Source organism: Gymnogyps californianus, chromosome 11 (genome assembly GCF_018139145.2).
Source record: "Gymnogyps californianus isolate 813 chromosome 11, ASM1813914v2, whole genome shotgun sequence".
Lineage (NCBI taxonomy): Eukaryota > Metazoa > Chordata > Aves > Accipitriformes > Cathartidae > Gymnogyps > Gymnogyps californianus.
In genome coordinates this window covers 8522016-8543361 of record NC_059481.1, presented here as the reverse complement: position 1 = coordinate 8543361, position 21346 = coordinate 8522016, and the positions used below count along the sequence as shown (strand labels likewise).

The window sequence follows — 21346 nt, the reverse complement described above, 5'->3', positions numbered from 1 at the left end:
AGTTTCCTTTTCTCCTCCAGCCTTGTAAAAGCAATAGCAGGAAAGAATGGAATTAAAATGCATCACATTCTCCCAGGAACTGAGGAGCCTGTTAAATCACAGTAAAAACTAAATAAATAAAAAGACTACCACAGCAAAGCATCAATTTTCCATAAGTTGTGTGAACATCCATAACCACTGACAGCATATTAACACTGTGTTTTGCTTTGCTTGTTTTAATCATGAGAATTCTATGACTTGAGAACTTAACTCCTAATAACAGAGCCTAAACCCTATTAGCATGTTCAAATAAGCATTTGCAGGGAGGCTGTTAAAGATATGTCAACAATATGAGCTCAGCTTTTTTCGTAATGGAAAACACACATAGCTGAGGACCATGTTTTATGTGTCTTTAAAGAGAGCTGGTTCAAATGAAAATAAATAGAAAGCGCTAGTAGAGATACTCACAGGGATGATCTGTCCACACACTCCGATGGGTTCGTGTCTTGTAAACGTAAAATAATCTCCATCTGAAACAGATGAGCATGGTTACTCTCAAGTGCAGTTTGACTTGGCAGAACAAAAAAAAAAAATAGAGGCGGGAGAAAGCTCTAAGGATCAGCCTTTGATGGCAGTAAAAGAAATAAAGAAGTAATGGAAATGTTTTTTCATGAGCCAGCACGGGAAACCTAGGTTCAGGAGCAACCTAATTGTTCTTTCTGTAGAACAAAGGAAGCAAGCATCCCATCAGAAAGTAACCTGCTTTGTTCCTTGGGAGAAAGGACAAGCTGTACTGCACAAAAAAGAGCAGTTGCAAGGAAGCCACTTACTGGCCTCTGCTGATTTCAGGGTGAGAGAAGTGAAGGAATAGTCACAAAGGCAATTTCCTGAAAGGCATGACTGGAACACAGCAATATAAAGGTATATATACAAGCAGGTGGGAGATATAATAGAGTAACATACATTTCACTCATCTTCCATGGAAGACACAGGCAGTTTGAAGTAATGGAATGATACGCCACAACCTGGAGATGTGGAGTGAAGAGGGCAAGGCTGTGACTGATGTGTGATTTAGTGTAAGCTACTGCAGAAGACAACACTAAGGAGAATACAAGGGTCATCATACAGCCATGCTCTTATAGCTGACTTGTAGAACAAGGCCTGTATCAGAAATGGCCTCAAGCTAAATAGGCAGTCAATTTAAGTTGACAGGGAAAAGTTGGATGCAGCTAGAAAACAAGACAACAGAGAATAAGAAAGGTTTTCACAAACCTTTTGAGCAAGGTAAAGGTGAATAAATAAATGAAGGGACCAAGTCACTGGAACCTTGGAAATTATGGGCTTTTCTCACTGGACTTTTGCCAGAAGTAAGACTATAGACTAAGAAAGATCCTAACAACAAAGATACAGGAAAAGCAGACCGCATATTCACAAACAGCAGGTGTGGAATGTATGAGGCTAAAGGGAATTACTTAATTAACTCTCTGATCTGGTAATTATTTTTAAGGTCCTGATGAACAAAAATGGCAAAAAACTCCAGGGGTGAGAGGTATCATTAGTTAAAGTGAGTGCTACGCTGGATCTGCTGTCCTTAACTAAAGCACTGTTGAGCTCAGGGCAGCCTGAGTCAGGTCATGAAATAAACAGATCTGTGATTTGGGGTCAGGCCTGTGGTCTGTGGGAACCTTTCACATGGCCCGGCCTGCTCAGAGCAGCAGGTCTCTGTGCTGGCTCATTTTGCACAGCTGGTATAAGTGACTGTCATGGGGGCTGATGGAGTTCATGCTCTTTCACAAAGCTGCATGGCTGTTGCTGCTTCAGCACTTGCCTGTGGTCTGGGAGTACATGCTGAGGTTATACATGCTGTGATACGATGGAGCTTTCTTCCCAGTTGATAAAGAGCAGGAAAATGACCTGCTCTGTGTGGGGACCGGTTAAGGTATTGTCTACGTCAGCTTTGTTAGTGTGCTTGGCCTGCATCTGTGCAAAGTAGATTTACAGCACTTTTGTACCTAAATTGAGTCTTGTAGCTGTATAAACTAGCCCAGGCTCAAACCACCTCTGAATTTAGGTCAAATGTTTTTCAGTGAGGCTACAGCTGAGGGATGGGCTATGCTAAAGGCATGAGCTGAATGTGCCCCTTGGCCTGTAGTGCTTGGTCATGCAGAAGAACTTGAATCTCTTTACTTAGAAAAATCATTTCAACTAAGTATGTGAGAATGATGAGAAGATTATCTAGGCTCAATCACAGGAGATGATTTACCAGGATAGGAAATGGTCAGACAGAGGAAGGGAGATTACAGTGCTTTTGCTCCCATTGTCCCTGTCCAACGCAGGGGTATGTGCTTTCCTTCACGTGGTGTGAAAGCATATGGGCAGCTGTGGCCTCCACCCCATTCAGTCCGGAGCTGCAGCCAGCCTTATTCAGTATCGGGGAAAGACCTAACGTCACAATGGTGAGTACATTTTGGGAACCTGCTGCAATGTCCTGTGCTATACATCTGGTAACAATAAATGGGTTAATCCATAAAGCTTCTTGGGTTTAAGTAAAGACTTCAACTTGAATTTGATTAGAAATAACTTATTTTCAGGTCTGCTTATTTCAGTACATCTACTTTACAGGATTTGCTCAGTAGAAACCTGAGCTAGAGTAGCTAATACATCAGCTGGGGGCCAGACACAGAATAATTATGAGGAAGGTAACACTAGTCTGCAACCAAGACAAGGCACAGAACAGAGGAAATAAAGCAGGAAGGGAGAGAGAGAAAAGAGAGTCACATCAGGAAAAGGAGGAAGAAAATAGTTGATCAGTCGGTTTGCTCTGCATTGACAAAATGTCTATGCACCGTTTTGATCTCTGGATGCTTAACAACTTCCCAGTAGAGATGAGAATATTTGTTTCACAAATTGAGATGATCAGTTTGATTTTCTAGGTTATCTTTCACAGATGCTAGCAGTGGTTCACAGACCACAGGAAGAATTGTCAGACCAGACAGAAGTAAAGTAGAAGTCAAAATACAGAGAAGTATATACAGGCAAAACTGTCTGAGTGCTCAAGAGGCACACAGAGGAATCAGCTAAAAATACCAGCTTGTACTCGGTAGTACTGTGAGAGGTGGATTCTCAGCCAGAAGGATGGTGACAACATAACAGTAACACAGTTACGTTAGCACTGTCTGACTTTAGATTGTCACTGCATAATCATTGCCACATGTCTGCGTGCTTCATAACATAAAGTTATAGATAACCTGAACCTGCTTGCCAAGTCAGACAAATGGTGGTTAATTCTACAGAATGTAGGCAGAATGTTCTTTCTGCAGAGCAATACCTCCCATGCAGAGTTGCTTGCCCTGTTTTCTTCCACTAGACTCTAGACAACTGCCCTTTTTGACACCTACTTCCAAGTTCATCATCCACAGAGTTACTGTTAAGATGGGATTTTCGAGGTTGCTTTCTAACAATATCTTTGTGAACATATGTGACTTGAAGTTATTCTGAAGCTTCAGATGCCTCTGGACAGGCCAAAGATGTATCTAAGAGCCGCCTTGTCCATAATGTAAAATAAGCTGTTAGCATGGCAAAATAACTCAAGATTGATGAAGTGAATCACTTTTCCTAAACAGTGCGCACAGAAAGCTCCCTTGTGCTCAGAAATTAAATAGGAGACTTCTAAGACATTTTAGAGTTTTAAGATTAGTTCATTTAAGTCATGCTAATGACAGTCTAAGATGCTATTGCTGATGATTGTTACTCTTATCCTACTAGCTGGTAGACAGAAGAACATTGCCTGAGAGGGATCTGACAGTCTGATCCCACATCCAATCCAAAAATTTTTCTTAAAAGTTTTTTTTAATATTCTCAGCTGATGTAAACTGGCAGTCTTCAGTCCTCGCTGACATTAATAGAGCCAGATCAATTTGCAGCTGCTTAGTACCTGGCCCGAAGATTTTTATCTTTTTAATCAGAAAGCAAGCCCCATTTATCCAGGCATCTCACTTTGGGACAGCAGTACCTTCCACAGATGTGTCTGCTCAGATTTTCATCAGGAGTCTCCATCCCGGATATTTTATTTGTATAACAGTCATAATACAGTCACATGCCTCATATAGCAGGACACAGCAAACAAGTGGGTGAGGAGAGCCGAGTTGGTTCTTTAAGCTGTATCATATCATATATTGATTTAAAGATACATTTTTGCTTGCATTCAGTTTATTAGTTTAACAGTGCCTAGTCTAGCCTCATTCTGTTTTAATTTAAATCATGAAGGCTTTACGCATGGGAGCAAGCAAAGGGCAGTCTGAAGGTTTTAGCAGCTCTGGGACCAAAAGGAATGTGACTGTAAAACGCAGTTCTACTTGTCTATCACTTGCCTATTTTTATTTTAGAGGAAAAGAAAACCTCAACAGATGAAGGACTGGGAGGTTTCAGATTTATTAGCACACTGAACAGAAAGAGAAGGAGATTTAATAGGGTTTTTATTTTGGTTTTGTTGTCTTGTTTGGTTTCCTTTGATGAGCTGATGGTAAGTGAATGTAAAGAGCACCATTGTTTAACACTGGCCTTGCTCTAAAATAGCTTTATGAGAATGACAAATTTATGGTGTGAAACTAGAGGAATACAGAGGAGTGTTAAACCAAGAGGAAGAACTAATTGATACCCTGAAAATCTGTGAATGGACTTACGATTCTACACTACTGATAACTGTGTTTGTTAGCACTGAAGTTTGCATTTAGGAAGGCGTGCTGAAAATGTGCCTTCCTCTCCCTCAGTGCAGCCCACCTCACTGAAAAAAATCAGCGTTTCCATCTGATACACTACTTGAGGACAAGAACAAGCAGAGAATATTTATTCTCCTTGACCTGGCAATGCCTTTTGGTGACTGACCTAAATTCTGTGTACCTGTGGGGCTAACAAGTAAGAAGGAGGCATTTACCGACCAGGGAGAAGGAGATTAGGGAAGAGGAAATTTGCTGAATATATGAATTTATGGTGTGCTCTGCACTTTTGCATGTTTAAATGTGAAGAGCAAGCAGCAAAACCAGGATTTATGAATCTCAGCCTAAATGACTGTGGAAATCTTCAAGAGTCCTTACAGGAGAGTCTACACCTGAAATATTAATATTGTCATTTCTTTAGTGAAAATATACTAGTGATGATGAACATCAGTCAGTACACACTGCAATTTTAATAAGCTGAAACACCTTGAGGTGAGTAACGCTGCAGTAAGAGTTACAGGATCTGTTTTCCTCCTGAAAATTTTGGGGCCACATTTTCAGTTTATCTGCTTGCCTAACTTCGATAGTTTTGTGCTTTGCTGTACAGAGGCAAGCTAGTGTACTGCAGATATCGTGTTACATAATGTCATTTTATGGAAATAGATGGGCAATGGCAAAATTAATTTACTTGTGACTATGCCTTCCTGGTCTCCTTCAGTAAAGTGTAATAAACATGCATGTGTAATGAACAGTGTGTACCATGAAGCCAAACAGAATCCATAGAATAAATGTTGGTTTTCCTTACTGTTTTTCCAAAGATTTATTTTATGCAGGTAACAGATGAGTACATTTATCTTAATGACTGCACCTGCATAAAATCATTCTTTGCTATCATGTGCCATTTTGCATAACTATAGCAGTTGGTACATCTAGTCCAGACTGCAAATGAGTCTGTTCGCAACAGAAGATGCAGCCTGTATTTGTTAAACAGCTGGGAGGGAGGGGCAGGACGAAGAGACTTGTTAAATTAAAATAATGGTAAGGATTTTTTCTTTTCTTATCTCTTTAGCAAAAAATATGAGCGGAATAACTAATTTCCTAGCACTCATAAAGATTTAGCTCATACGTACAATAGAAAACTCATCCCACTGAATAATTTGAAGAAGCATATATAGCAAAATGTATCTGATACGTATGTACAGTTCTCTATAGTAACATTACAAAGTCTCTCAAAGTATAAATGAATTTGGATCCAGTGTTAGTCCCACGTAAAATGATTTGCATAGGCAGTAAGAAGACATATATGAACAAGATATATACATAAGCATACCGTTTCTTAAACAGGCTGCTAACACTATTGTCATGTGTTCCAAGGTATTTGTCAGGCTTATACCACATCCATTTTTATAAGTGTTAACAATATTTAAATGTAGGTATTGAGCTATCTCCGTCTTGGACGGACACATGCAAAAGAAAAAAAATGCTCTTTGGGATGTGCACGTAGGGCAGAACAATAGCAGGTCATCTAGTCCAGCCCTTGCTGACTTCTAAACATCTGCTTCAGCAACATACTATACACTATAAGACCAAACCAAGGTTCTCTTCTACCTTTCATGAAGCTGCAATCTGTTAAGCCATTTGGCCATGAGAAGGTTTAGGTGCATACCTGTGCTTTAATCCCCCTTACCTACAGGAATGGTCATTCCATGGATTTTGTCTGCCCAACCGGCATAATACCTCAGGGTTTTTATGACTCCCTGAAGATCTACATAGAAAGCTTGCAAGAAAGGTTTGCCACTGTTCAGTGATTCCATAGTCTAGAGGACAAGAAAAAGTTAAGAGATATAAGCACAGTAGCATTTTTAGACTATTGTACTTAAGCATTCACTGTCTTAACAGCTCTTCAATCATGACAAAGATTTTAATGAAGCCCAACCAGTTACGCCTTGGCATAGTCTTAACCCAGAAGGTTCAGAACAACTATCTGATCCCCTTTGTTACTTCTTTTTGCAAATGTGAACAAAAAGCATTTTCCTTAAAAAAAAATCTGGTTCCTTCTGGAGTATTCTGGAATGACTATGATTTTAAGAATGTGTGCATGCGTGTGTGTTTATGTGTGTCTGTCTGTCTGTCTTGTGGGTTTGTGTGTGTATCCACATGCATGTACATGTGCCTGTGTGTATTTTGGACCTTATAGCCACTGTATTTGGTCCAGATATATAAATGCTAAATTGCTTTAATCAGGAGCCAAGATAAAAAAGCCTGTCAAACTAGGTTCTGTTATGTTAATGATAACAGCTGAGAAGGGGCTCCTTGTAACCCCATATTAATGATCTGAATCCATAAAGAGAAGAATGGACATATCTCTCTCTATATAATTGATGTGAATATAAAAATTTCTCTATATGGCTGCCAAGACTCCTGCTGAGGTCTGAGATATCTATACTGTACAGCCAGTTTATTTATTGCCATCAAATAAACAAACTCTCCTCTAGGGAAGCTCATAAATTAACAAGCTAATGTCCTTATTTTTAAGTTAATATTCCTATTTTTAAAAGTATCTCATAAGCTATCCTCTTAGGGGTTCCTAAGATCATTTAGCAAAAAGAATCCAATAAAATATCCTAAGATGTTGAGTAGCTTAACTCATTCTCAATAGCTGTCTAATAGAAATCGTTAAGAATGGGCAAAGTACGCCCATGTGTAACACACCAACCATCAAATGAGTTTCTATAGAGAAGAATGGAGGCCTAATTCTGCACTGACTTATATCCCCAAGAGCAATTAATGGCATTGCCTACAGTGCAATTCAGTAAAGAACTTGGCTCTAGAAATAAAAATCAAATGACAGGCAGAGTAAACTTGATTTGCTGTGCACTTCCTTCTCCCTGTGGCGATTTTACAGTATACACTGGTGGTAAGATGATTTAAGCGTTGACAAAGCTGGAATTAAGATGTTCACCAGCTTAGTTCAAAGCACTTGACATGCGGAAAACAACATTAACAATGCCACCGTTTAGATGGCTTCATACATGAGCGAAATAGTGCAGTACCCAGAATTCATGTTACCAGTTGAGCGTCAGTAAGCATTTCACCTGCCATTTCATTAATACCTGCACAAATCACTTCACTCAGTCTTCCATTTTTTATTTTAGAAAAGTTACAAGCTTGCGTAACAGGCATACACGTGTGTGCACACCCATTCACTTGTCTGATGTCCAATTTAAAGCTCATTTGAGTCAATTGGAAGACTCTTGTTGACTTTTATGAGCTTTGGATCAGGTCTTAAGTAGACAGCCATCTTAGCCATCAAGCTGAGTGTAGCTTTCAAATATAATTCATATTAACACAGTTACAAACTAGTTTGCTCTCAGAATGTAAAACTGACAGGTGATTTGAGTGTTGATTTTCATGTGCTACTTACAGCAAGAATTGCCCTGTCTCTTTCGACCAAGTCTGCTAGCTTATCCAAAAGATGGCCTCTTTCCGATGCATCCATTCTCCTCCAAACAGAACCTAGAGAAAAAGCAAGGCGAGCTGCCCTCACTGCTTTGTCTGTATCAACCTGTCAAGAAGGAAGAAAAAAACCAAAGGCACTGAGGTAAATAACATTACCAGGCTTATGAAATTTGCTGTTGTACAACCTTAGTCACATGATGGGTTTTGGAACTGTGGTTAATAAAAGAACTGTCCAACAGTGCTATTCTGGACCTGTTGCTTTCATATATTTATATGTTTCTACCCATTTACGGGATGCATTACCTTGTCAGCTTCCTGGATCTCACAGATCTGCTCTCCTGTTGCTGGATTATATACTGGGAATATTCTCCCGCTTTCAGAATTTTGCCACTCATTATTGATGAAAATCTAGAAAAGGAAGAAAAGTCATCAGTCCTCCTGCATGAACAAACAGTAATGTATATAACAACAAACTCCTGGGAAAGGCTGCAGATTCTAATCCAAAAGAGTTGAAACTTATTTATGCCTGCGAAAATTACAGTTTTCAAAAGTTCAGGTAAAGGTCAGCCCCTGATGTCTTTCTATATTCTGTGGCAATGTCACTATAGAAGCAACATCAAACTCTAAATAACTTGGCTGACATTCAAATTTGGTTCAAAAAGTGTAACAAATAAACTAAAAAAAGAAATACCTGTATCAGAGAAAAAGCCTTGAAACTGCTGGGGACAAGACAAGGATTTGGAGTAATCGTTCAATTCAGTAAGTAAACATTTGGTCACTGATACAACCCAGTCAAGGCTGAATAATCTCAAACATCACAGTTCTTCAATACACAAGTCAGTTGATTATGGCTACAGTGATGGCTTGCAGCACAGAATTAACTTGCTTATCTGCTTGGAACAATGGAAATTGTTAAATTCTCTCAGTGTTGACATCATTTTAATTGTCATGGGCAAACCAAATTTGAATTTTAATGGTGCTGACAACAGCTGTCTTGAGAGAGGTAATGACACATGAGTTTATTTAAAGTAGATTTTTACCGGTAGCTGCATACATGCCAGTTATTTTCTACTGAATGACTTTCAAGAACAGGATGCAATTATTTAGTGGCAAATATGAAAGAAGTCACTCTAGGAAAACGACTAAGTGAAAGGTTTTCCAGGTATTCAGACTCTTCCTGTCCTTGAAATTTTTCTAAGAACGAAAGTGTTCAAAACGTCCAGGCACCACATGGGTTCCTTGGAGTTCAGGTCTCAATGTTCTTTCATTGTATTCCATGAAATACAACTTTAAATGTGTAAGGGGATGTTCTGGCCTCACTGAAATCAATGGGAATTTTACCACTGCCTTCACTGGAGGCAGGAGTTCACCCCTAGATAGAAGGAATGTTCACCCTTTTTTGCATGAGGGGTTAAGCTGTGTTTATAGAGACAGGGACCTTTCTCTGGTTAAAGCAAAGCAAAGCCTTACAGATCCTATGACTGTGGATGAGTAGAAAGCCGAGGGACCCTTTGAAAGATTCAGGAGTCTCAGTTCCAATCAGAGATACTCCAGTGGTAGAAACTGGCCTCTCTTTTTAGATAATGGCTATGGAACAAGAATGAATGATATATTAAGTATCGGTCCAGTTTCCTCACAGAACCACCATAGATGCTGCAACAAAAATCTGTCCCAGTGATTAGGCACACTAAACATCACAAACGACTTGTCCAGAGTAGTACTTTGCCACCTCTTTAATCTTGCACTTTCTGCTGTCTTAGTACCATACAATAAAGAAGCTGTTACCTTGTACTGGTACAGGGCTCAGGTCAGCCAGATGAGCTCAGGGAGACAATGGAAGACACTTCACATGTAAGGACTTTGCTTAAATGGTGTCAGGTTGTTGGTTCCTTTTTTGTTTGTTTTCTTTATAGCAAAGTTTGACGTGGCAAAACCAGGACAAAAAAATTACATGTTTTTCATGTGGAAATGAATGGAATGTAATACCTGTCTTTTCTAGTCAAAGATTAGTATGATATGACTATAGATCAGCTGCTGATTTTTTAGGCTTGGAATAGTACAATGAGGATAGCTGCACCAGCCTGCCAACTAAATAGTTTAAAACTTACTCTAACTTAAGCGTTTACAACTTGCCTGATAGCAAAAAAGGCATCAGCATCAAAATGCTGGGTGTTTAAGGAAAGAGGATCACCAAAGGTTTACCATATCTGTAAGGAAGGAAGGAAACAAGTAGAGAGCTAGTCATAAATTGATGAGAAGAAACTGAGCTGGGAAAAAACCCCAACACTATTCTAGCAAAAAAAGCAGCCAAGAGAAAATACAGTCAGAAAGCTCAAGATGAACAGTTGGAACACCAAAGGGTATAAAGTGTCCATAAAAGAAAAGAACATGGTGAGGACACCAATATGCCTGTCCATTTTAAAGAAAGTACAGGAATTGCACACTCATATTTGCACATGAAGGCAAAGATGCATCTGCACAGTTTTCTGTTACCAGACATGAGCTTGCTCAACTTATTCTCCAAGCCAAATGGAAGCCATGTAGCTGTGTTCTTCTCAGCAGGGCTTATTAGCTCAGGCTCAGTGCCACACTAACTGCGGTGACATAGCTTCTGGTTCAGAGCTGACTCATGTCCGGCTGATGGAGGACAAGGGCAGAAGGAACCTCTGCCTGCCTAGAAAAGACCCTGGCGATATAACAGCTGTGCACAGAAACCAACAATTACATGTACTTTTGCTTTTATGGATGTGTTTCTGTTGTGTTTCCTCATCTTCCCTGTGCCTCTAGCCTCAGCCACTTTGCTGTGTATGCTTCCATCCATTTCACAGTCCGTCCTTTCTTTACTTCCCCCCGCTTCTTGTTTTGGTTTTCAGAGGTAGCTGAACCCAGGACCTACTGCACCATTGCCCATCTATTGCTTTCTTTGCACACTGTATTTATCTTGAACCTGTTCATGTCCTTCGACTGTAAGCTCCTCAGACCATGAGTGGTGTCTTCCTGCTCAGTGATTACACTGCTTTGCAAACCAAAGTACTGGTCCCTGTTAGGACATTTTGGAGCTAACCCATCCAAAGTAAGATAATGAAAGAATCACCAGTATGATCTCCACCACAAGCTGAAATCCTCCAGTGTATCATTGTCACTTTTTAGACTGTAAGTGAAACAAAGAAACTCTGAGATCTGTGACCTGTGTGGAAGAAGGATTTTACTGTCATCCTTTCCATTAAGTTCGGTGGAGTTAACTCCACGCCCAGAGTGTGTGGGGGTGCGCTGAGGAGGGAGGGGAAAGGAGAAAAGCTTGCAGCTTCAGGAGCAGATGGCCAAAGGAGATGAAGGATGTTTGTTTAAGGTTACAGTATGTACATAAACACATAGGTTCTTCGTGTGATCTGTCTTGAAAGAATAAAACAGGCTGAGTACAAGAACGTGAGAAGTGGTCGCAACTGCAATTCAGTACTCTTCCCTTACAGAAGTGGTCTCTTCTTTTTTAAAAAGATTAAAAAATGTTAACTACATTCTGCTGGGATGAACACCTATTATCAGGTTTGCTAGTACACAGGACATGTATTTGTTCTTAAAATACATTTCACCATAGGAATAAGAAATAGTGCCTTGGAATTACAAAAGAGTGTTGCAATGCAAGTTGACTGGAACTATAAGGTTTATTATTTTATTGAATGCTCCATTTATCCCACAGATTTAGAAAAAGAACAGTAATAGCAAGTATTTCAGATAGGACATGGGAAGGATCTATTTGGCATAAAGTTAAGAGTTGAAGGCAAGAGAAATTGCTACTGTTAATGGTTAATGTTAGTTTCTTCCTGTTCCACTTTCTATAAACAAGGTATTGCCTATACAAGCTCATTACTGTAAACTGAGCACATTTAAATTGGCAGTAAAATCAGAGTATTTACTCTAGTGCACAAATAAAGTACCTAGTCCCATGTTTTGGAGCAGTTTCAAGTCTTGAAATCCAGCAGCTGGCGGCTTTACAAGCAAAACCTTACACTTAAATAATTCACTTTTGAAAGTTTTAGGTGTTCTGTGTCAGGTAGTACCATTCAGCAGATATTCCTACCACCAAGACGCAGATTCTTTTGCAATAAATTTGCATTCACAGGGCTTTTATAACTCTTCCAGCACTACCGACTCCAATGGCTGTTGATTAAATGTATATATCCTGTACATTTAATCTGACTTTCATTATGGCCACTTCGTAAAAATGCCATGAAATGGACAAGCGATGACACACTGCAAGAACAAGGAATCCCTGCAAAGCCTCAAATTGGGTTTTTTTCTGCCTTATTTATAGTGACCATGGTAAAGGCTAACTCTAAATCAGGGAGAATATTTGACAGCAAATGTGCCTATCTATGGATTATATATAACCCATCCTAAACACCAGATGAAAAAGGGGTAACCCTAGAAAAAAGAACGGCTTGCTTCCATGTAAATCATGCTACAAATTGGACAACACCCAGTGAGTTCATTGTTCACCCTCAATTGTGAAGGCTATTCACATTTACTATTCCCCTGGAATCACTGTTAATTAAGGCTGACTGGGGCTATAAATCAGCCTTTGGTTTTTACAACTTAATTCAGCATTAAGCATATATATGTAAATAAAAGGTAACTGATTAACCACTTGAGTTTTCCAGGAGTTACTGAGGTAATTTGTTTTTGTTTGAGTCCTAGTGTTAGCTTTTGTGATTTGCAGTAAGGAAAAGAAAAAGTATATAGTATGTCATGTATTTGCTATGTAGTATTGTGAGCAGTTAAATAATCTGGCCTTTTGGGTGCTATCAACAAAACTGTGCCAAAATGGAAAGGGAAGAAGGGAACACTTGAAAAATTTTGGAACACGTGAACATTTAGTTTGCCATCTACTCTCAGTAGAGCCAATAACTGCAGTAATGTCAGAGCAGGAAGAGAAAAGGCAAACCTTCCTGTTTTACTCAGGTGTCCCCGTCAGTACAGCGATTTGGCCAAGAACAAACCCAGCTGGCAAAACAGACAGTGCCTCTTGCGAGGAATCTGGCGGTAGTTGGTGTACAACGGTCTAAGGAGGAAACTAAATAGTTTGTTCGCCAGCAATGCCACCTAAGGCAACATGCAGAACAGGGCAGCAGCTGAGGTAGCGGGTGCGTGAGGCGTGTACGTGTGTGGGATGGGGAAGTTTCAAACAGGCCTTACAGTGTAATAGGCGTGGTTGGAAGCTCTCCCGGTTGCCCCCGTGAACGTGCCCTTGGAGTGTCATCATTCTCATGAGAGCTCATCGTAAAGGTCTCTTGATAATTTCTGTTCCTTTCCAAATGAAAGATGGAGAGGGCATGGCATTGTCCTAAAAGAACAGGCACATCCCTCCTGGTACTGACAATAACCTCTTCCTCACACACACATGGACCTTTTGACAGAACTTTGCAAGATAATGGTCCCACCACTTATTTGCTAGGTTCAAATTCTGCTTGTGGTTAATTACATACAGCCACTGTTGACAGAGTTCCATAGGACTAATCAAGGAAGCAATCTGACCCATCCTGCAGGACACATGACTGTTCAGAGCCTTTGAGACACCGTATCATACAAAAAAGTATACAAAGGAGAAGTAAAATTCAAAGTTATCATGAAAAAATTCAAGTTACTTTGAGACTCTGCTGACATGTAGTTGGAAGGAAATCATATATTGCATTTTGCATAAGACCTGCATTTCAAAAGCATTGTGCGCTGAGTTCAGTAGCATTTTTGGATGCTCATTAGTTTTGAAATCAAGCCAAGAGTAAATGTTTTTAGCATAAAGCAAAGCAAATTAAGCTTTGCAAATAAACAACTACAATATCTTGTTTAAGTAGCCATCTGTCCCAGTTGGATTACTAATAATTAGCAACTTAATGTTCATTTCAGACCATGCAGGTAATCGGAGCGATAAGTATTCAAAGAGAGAGGGATGTGTACAAAACCAGGCTGAACAACCTAATCTGCAATGCAGTAGTAGCAAAATTTAAAGCAGGGAGAAAATGGATAGGATTTTGTGTTTTCATCACTATTTACCACTGAGGAAGTACAAAACAACGGTCTTTGTGGGTGTGTGTATAAATATAATTAATTAAAAAGCAGCACAGAACTAATACCTCCTTTGCAGCTCTTAGTTGAATGAGATTTGGTTTCATAGCACTACAGATTCCCTCTGATGTTCACCCAGGGGCTAGCCCTGGATTTGGAAAATGGAACTGATTTTTAAATTTACTGGGGATTCCTGCATGCTCACTGCCTCTGTTTTTTGTATTGTCTTCCCTTAAAACATACAGAAAAAAAGTAATTTGGGCTCCTTTAATTCATAAGAGTAATCAACACAGGTGGCAACAATGTAACTTTTCATTTCCTTTCTTGAAAATGTTCTCAAATGATGTGTGAGTGAAATGATGATCTACATTCTTAATTCGATATTGCTTAGTGATGATGTCATCAGACATTTTCTTCAGGCTCCCCAGCTGTATAAGTAAGAACTTCAGCCAGTGGACAGACAGTGGCCTAGCATTCAGCTCTTTGGAGGTGGAATTATTTTCCCATGGATTTAATAAACAATGTTTTTGTGCTGTTGCAGCTCCAGAAATGTTTTTTGGTACAGGAAGAGGATTTTAACATCCAAATAATAATGGCTTCCCACAGGAGATATGGTTCTGGATGAATGGAGGAAGGAATGGGAATTTCCTAACTCAATTGATTTAGTAGCTGGTTATAGTTTCATTCCATCAAAGATCTTTTTTTCATATGTGACCTCCTTAGAGAGCCTTTGACGTTAAATTTGCAAGGATGGGGGAGGGGGCATCAGATGCCGAAGTACTTTATAAGAGAATCACAGCTGTTCGGCCCTCAGCATCTTCTCATCGCTGGAGGCATTAAGAAATACATAATGGCACTTTTTTGGGGGGGGGACAGGGGACGGGGGACATACAACAATTTTAGAGGCATGCAGAAAATCCAGCAGCAGCATTTCCCTTGGTAAATACTGCATAACATCACAGATACCAGGCACCTGTGCCTCAGTCTGGTCAGGAAATTTCATATCCTTTCCCATCTCGGCAACTTCATTTCCTCTCCTTTGGAAACATTTCAAGAGTCCTAACGATTAGTACAATTGTAAGTGAATGAAGTAGAAGGGATTGCCAATCAGAGGTGCAGCTTGTTTATTTTCTCAAGCTTTGTTTTCCTTCACTTTTATGGCTGTCTTGATACAACAAATCTCTCACGTTCTAGCCAGAGTGTGTTGCGGGGCACTGCTGGGAGTGACTGGAAATCAACAGCTGGCTACGGAATCACCAAAACCTGGTTTATAAGTAGGCACTAGGAAAGCAAAAGTCAGCCCCAGCAGACCGATTGGTGACTGGCCAGCGATTGATCAGCAGTGCCGTTTTATTTTTAAGGGGATTGTTCAGGTGAACAGAAACAGTCACTGCTCCTTGCTGGCAGTTCACAAATCATGAGTAATAGGCCACAGACTTTGAGGCCAGCCTCCCCAAACATTCTCAGTTGCAGAATCCTGCTTCTCAAGGCAATCCACGAATGAGCCTTTCATTGAGCAGTGCCAATGACTGCATCGCTTTCAAACGATACACCTACATAAATCAAGGCACGCTGGCTGGCTGGCTTGAGCATACAAACAGGAACGGTTATCATGTCATTCGTTATAGTTACCACAGAGCAATATTAGTCCTGCAGAAGTTACCCAGATTTTGGTTCTTGTAATGAGATGCCTTTCAACTGTGGAGTAATTGTAATTGTTTTAAGAAGAGTAACAGTGAACTGTACATGAGTAACACTGAACTTTGGACTAAATTTAATTCTGGCAAGCAAGCTCCTGTGGACATAGCTGGTTTTCAGCCACTGGAGGTCCAATCCCACCCACAGTAAAATAAAAGGAAAAATCCAACTGGTTTCAGTGGGAGCTGAATCAGGCCACAGTTGATGAAAAGGAAACAATGGCAACAGCTTCCAGAGGGAGGTTTGTCGTGGGAGACAAAGCTGTTTCACTGGACACTTGACACCTGCTCTAGAGCCTGTGAGGTCTGCGAGGGCCAAACAAAACCAGAACATGTTGATTTTTATTTTTCTTCTTTGGCTACTGGCTTGTCCTGGCTCCTTCCCTCTCCTTACCTCACACCCTCCCCCCTCCAGAAAAAAAAAAGATATGAAACGGAAGAAGAGCTCTTTTCTAAAGCTGTGTTTTGGGTTGTTCGGGTTTTTTTAAAACTCATTTGGACCTCAGAGCCAGAAGGATAATGTCATGGCTTTTAGACATGGTCTACCATAAATGGGGGTTTCCTTCATAAACCCAAGCTTGAAATTTCACTCAAGAAATCTAGAGTCCAAACTTCAGAGTGTACTGAGAGGGCTGGAGAATTTTAAACATTTACAAACACACTACAGCAGGAGGATCAAAAAAGTGGAATCGGAAATAAAATGCACAAGAAGTGAATGAGGCTGCTCTGGTTTCGCTGTCAGTGCAGCAGTACATTGAAATCTAGTAGCATTACGTTTACGCAACCCGAGTCCTGTGCCAAGGCTACATGTCTGGATGAGAAGACTAGAGTGTTCAGCTCCTCTGGATGTAACTTCCAAGTAGCAAGGCCTGAGCCAAGCCTACTGAAATCAAAAACAGTCCTTGACATCAGTGGACTTTGGATTAGAAGCCAAGTATTTAAAATAGGTGAATACATCAAGGTCTCAGTGACATTTCAGTGTGTGTAAATGAAGTCGGACTTCAGCGTGGTAGACATAAGCTGGAGGAAGATTCATATGATCTAGCACCTAATGGTGGCATCTAATGCAGAAGCTCAGTCTCTTTCTAGTCCCCATGCAGTGGGAGGAGAGGGAGAAGCACTCCCTCAGGGCAGTACCCGCCGCCTCAGGCGTCCTCTGTCACTCCCCGCCCCGGCCCCCCCCAGGGCCTGTCTCTCCAGTGGCTGTTGCACTGGCCCACTCATCTAGACATCTTGTTTAGGTGCTTAAAGGGAGATATGGCGAGTCCCCTGCTGAGCCACCTCACAGTTAGTATAGGTTTGGGGAATGGTACGCTAGGAAATGGGTGTGACTGGGAGGAGAAACTGGGGGAATCCAGGGTCTCCAAACAGCAGATGGAATCGGAGAAAGGGCCTGAAGCCTTCTGTCAGTCTGCTGTGAAAGTGGAATGTAACATGATTTTTTTCTCCCCTATGTCCCAAATCCCTCACACCAAATGTTTGACCTGCCTGTCTTCCTGTCTTAATTAGTCTTCTGTCTTTCTGGGAGTTGAGTCTGTTCTTTTGCAAATGGCAGCACATCAGACAGGGGAAACCTGTCATGTTTATTTTCTAAGCTGTAGGGGGCACCCATTTGAAAAAACTCCCAGCTTATCTAAACGTTTTTGTTTGTATGATTTTGAATTAGGAAGTGTGAGTAATTAGTTAAGAAGATTAAATAAGTCTTAACAACATGCAGTAGCATGCTTGCTTTCCTCCTCCCCCCCACATATTTCCTGCACAAAACCCAGGCTGCCAAACTGTGATGATACCCTTTTCTATTTTAGTTTCTCACTGTGCCACATGCTGATATAGCATCCGTTACTTCAATTCAGTCTCATTAAAGGGATTATTTTGTGCCTGGTTGTTAAAGAAAATTAATCTAAAGAGAAGAAACTTAAGATTGTATTGTCTGTTGAACTATGCCCACCACAAACATTTTACTCCTTTTGGCTGCCTTATTAAACGTGTGGGAAGAAATTTTACTTACAGCACATAAAGGCTTTCCTCAAAGTAATTTCTACTTTTTTTCAGTTAATGAAGAATTTATCTGCTGGTAGTAGCACAATACAGGAGCAATAACACTTTCCCATAGCTCAGGTAATATTTCATGTATTCCTAAGAAACTAAGCTCCTAATTTTTACTTATCCTTTCACTTGTGGGGCGCTCTCTAATTGCTGGAGAAGAACATTTACTGTCTTGCTTAACTGCATCAGAAAATATTGTTTCTGAAGCCAGGATGACTAAAAAATTAAGTATGCCCTACATTTCCACTAATAACAAAGAAAAGCCATCACTGAATGATTTGGGTAAGGATGGCAGTGTTTTTTATGGAGTATGATCCTTGATGTCACTTATTGCAACCTAAAAAATGAAATAATGAAGGATTTCTAAAAATCCATTAAATCAGGAGTGGAGAGGAGGGAGTATTTGTTTACAGAATCAATTATTGAGCTGTCACTGGGCTTTAATGAAGTTGTGGCTATTAAGAACTTGATGCTGGAAACCCTTTCACAAGCATTCATTTGAAATGGTGGGAATGATGAAGGGTTTGTACAAACAAGACTAGTATTAGTCTGTATATTTTTCCTGTGTTTTGCATAATTTGTGCATTGCAAGTCTTGTGTGCTCATTACGTGTGACATAAAACAGCGTGATCTGCTTATTTGTACATGGGAAACACATTCTGCCATTGAAAAGAATCTAGCAGATCATCACTTATAGGTAACTACCATTTTAAATGTTCATCACCAAAGAACAAGTTCTTCCTTAGAAATTAGCTATGCTGCATAAATAAATACTCCTACTAGGATTTCAGACACTACAGGCAACACAGAAAAATACAATGGGCAAATTTATTTTGACTTAAAAGCTCTGTCTGAGAAAATTACCTTATAACTACACATGAGAAATTGCTGGAATGTCAACTTCATTTGCAGTGGCCCCTTATGGCCTGATAACCCTCCCTGGCACGATAAATCACTGGCAAGATCCTTACCTTAACACGTTTGATCTCAGCTCAGCAAGACTTGGTTTTGATGTGAAGAACTCCAGATCTGTTAGGTCAGAGACAAATAGCAGAGCCACTGACCTGCAAAGTGCTAACTCTATATTAGACCCAAGTGAGCAGCCTTAAGCTCCTGGAAAGTTTGCCTTCACTTCTACCTTGTATCCTGAATATTTTCAAATATTACTGTTAGCATGTTTTGCTAAATGATGCCAGTGACATTTCCTTTCATGTCATTCTGCACGTACAGAATCCACAAAGTGTCAAACAAACAAATAAGCATGCAGTATGAGAAAGCATTATCTTGGATAAACTGTTAGAATTATCTGCACTTTAGGGCAACATGAAATAAAACTCTATTTATCAGTTTCATAAATGGCTTGCACTGGCCCTTTTCTACCTGCTAAGACCATGCTTACTAATATCATAAACAATATTCACCAGTATGCTCATTAAGGTGATTGAAAGTACCTGTATGTACATGTGTGTACATACAGAAATTCAAACTACTCCTAAAAAAAAAAAAAAATCCAGCTTGTGACATTCGCATTCAAAGTCTGAGCTTTCACAAAGACTAGTTTTGTGACCACTCAGTTTTGCTGCCTTGGTTTGAAACTATTCCTTATTGTCCTGGTTAAACAGTCACTTATCTCTACGATAGTAAGCAGGAGTGTTGGTCTACCAGAAAACTGGATGTTCTTAATGAGCTTTGGGGGAGAATAGCTTTGCACCATCAGCATTAAGTTAAATCACGTTAAGTACCCACTTACAACATAGGGATTACCACTTATGACATCTTTGGTGAAAGCCTTTAAAACAAATTGTTGTGTTTGTTAGAAGAAGCTGTGAGGTAACAATTCTCAGAAGTCTGATTCATAAACCCTTTTTGCTCTTCAAGAAGATGCAAAGGAACCCAACACCTCTCTTCTCATTCAATGCTGCAATGAAATCTCTCAGGCTAGAAATTCTTTTCAATAAAAAGTCTTGGGAAATACTGATTTATTTACTTTAGAATATTCTTCTGGAGAGAAGAAACCTTTAGCTACATTCCCTTTCCTCAGAGTTCAGTTCTGATTTCTCCTCCAGTTCCTTCTGTTGATAAGCCATTGACTTTACATACACAAAACCGGAACAGGTCATTCTTTTTATTATTCATAAGCCTGATTGGGGAGAACTGGGCTTAAGCTGTCAAAGTATCCTGCTGCGCTTGGATACCTGACAAATTTACACTCCAAAGTACACTGTGGTGCTAAGACTAAAATTGGATGTGAAGCATTCTTGCAAGAGCTGATTACAGTCCCAAGCAAATAAAACACTTCAGGGTATAGCAAAATAATGCCAATATTTAACAGAGTTCAACATTTTTATATATGACTGGCAAGCTATTCTGTATAGAGATGTAGGCCTGCATGAAAAATGAGCTCTTCTATTTACCTTTAAATAGAAGCAGACTAATAACTTTGAGTGTGTAAATTAAAAACATGACCCTCAACTTTTGCCAAACATGCAGCATTAAAAACATGGACTAAGGCAAAAACAAAACCTAACTATACAGAGATTTTCTTAAACGAGCAAAGTAGGTTATAAGTCTTGTCAATAAAAAGCCTTCCTTAAAAACAAATGTTCATATATGTAGTCCTGAGGTTTTTTTTTTTCCCATTTCCTTTAAAATTCATCTTTCTTTTCCCCTTTCTAACCAAATTCCCTTTTTCTCTGCTGGAACTCCTTGTAATGATACTAGAATGTGGGCAAACCTCATTAGTCTCCCTGCTGTTTACAAGACAGGATTTATGCTCAGTGTAGTGAACACAATGACACATGATCACTAAACAGCTAAAATCACCATCAAGACTTTAATCTGGGAAATTTTTCACCAGACATTGCGAATACTATTGGCATGTAAAGGTATGAAAAACAGTATTAATTACAGTGAACATATGTCACCCAGCGCCCAGCTTTCTGCAAGGAGTATACCAATAACTAGCCATTTGTGAAGGTTAATTTCATGCAACCTTTGGCAGTTATCTGGTATAAGGTATGTCACCAATTCAATCCATTAAGTAATAACTAAATTCTCATGGGACCTAGCTGAAGTCAAATGTTGTTATTCCAGGTTCACTGCTTTTAGTCTCCCTGAAGACCATTTAGGCAAACAGCTAGAAGAGCTGACTACAAAGGTTCCCAGTCACAGGGAACCACTCCAGGAAAGCAGGTAAAGGTTTCTAACCAGGAAATAAGTTATCAAGGATTTGTCCTGTTGCTTCCTCAAGAAGAGAAGTGAACTGAGACAGAGAGCAAGAGCATGAACACATTGTGTTTCAGCTAGAATCCAAACATTAAAAGCAATTGTCTTGGCTGATGGGAGGAAGAGCTGTGCTGCACCAGTTGCTGGGCATGTTCTGCACTGGGC

General features: G+C 39.9%; 1 protein-coding gene and 1 long non-coding RNA gene across 4 annotated transcripts in view; one reads left to right on the top strand and one right to left on the bottom strand.

The window, feature by feature from the left end:
• The window catches only part of ALDH1A2 (aldehyde dehydrogenase 1 family member A2), a 59019-nt gene that overhangs the window by 24609 nt on the left and 13064 nt on the right, over window positions 1–21346 (bottom strand). For all 3 annotated transcript variants that reach the window (XM_050902988.1, XM_050902986.1, XM_050902987.1), the window contains exons 2-5: window positions 8457–8561; window positions 8119–8259; window positions 6382–6511; window positions 448–509 (exon numbers count right to left, since the gene is read on the bottom strand). In XM_050902988.1, coding sequence (XP_050758945.1) covers window positions 448–509; window positions 6382–6511; window positions 8119–8193 — 267 coding nt within the window. In that variant the 5' untranslated portion in view covers window positions 8194–8259; window positions 8457–8561. The remainder of the gene's footprint in view (window positions 1–447; window positions 510–6381; window positions 6512–8118; window positions 8260–8456; window positions 8562–21346) is intronic.
• The window catches only part of LOC127020435 (uncharacterized), a 68427-nt gene that overhangs the window by 37172 nt on the left and 9909 nt on the right, over window positions 1–21346 (top strand). The window lies entirely within an intron of this gene.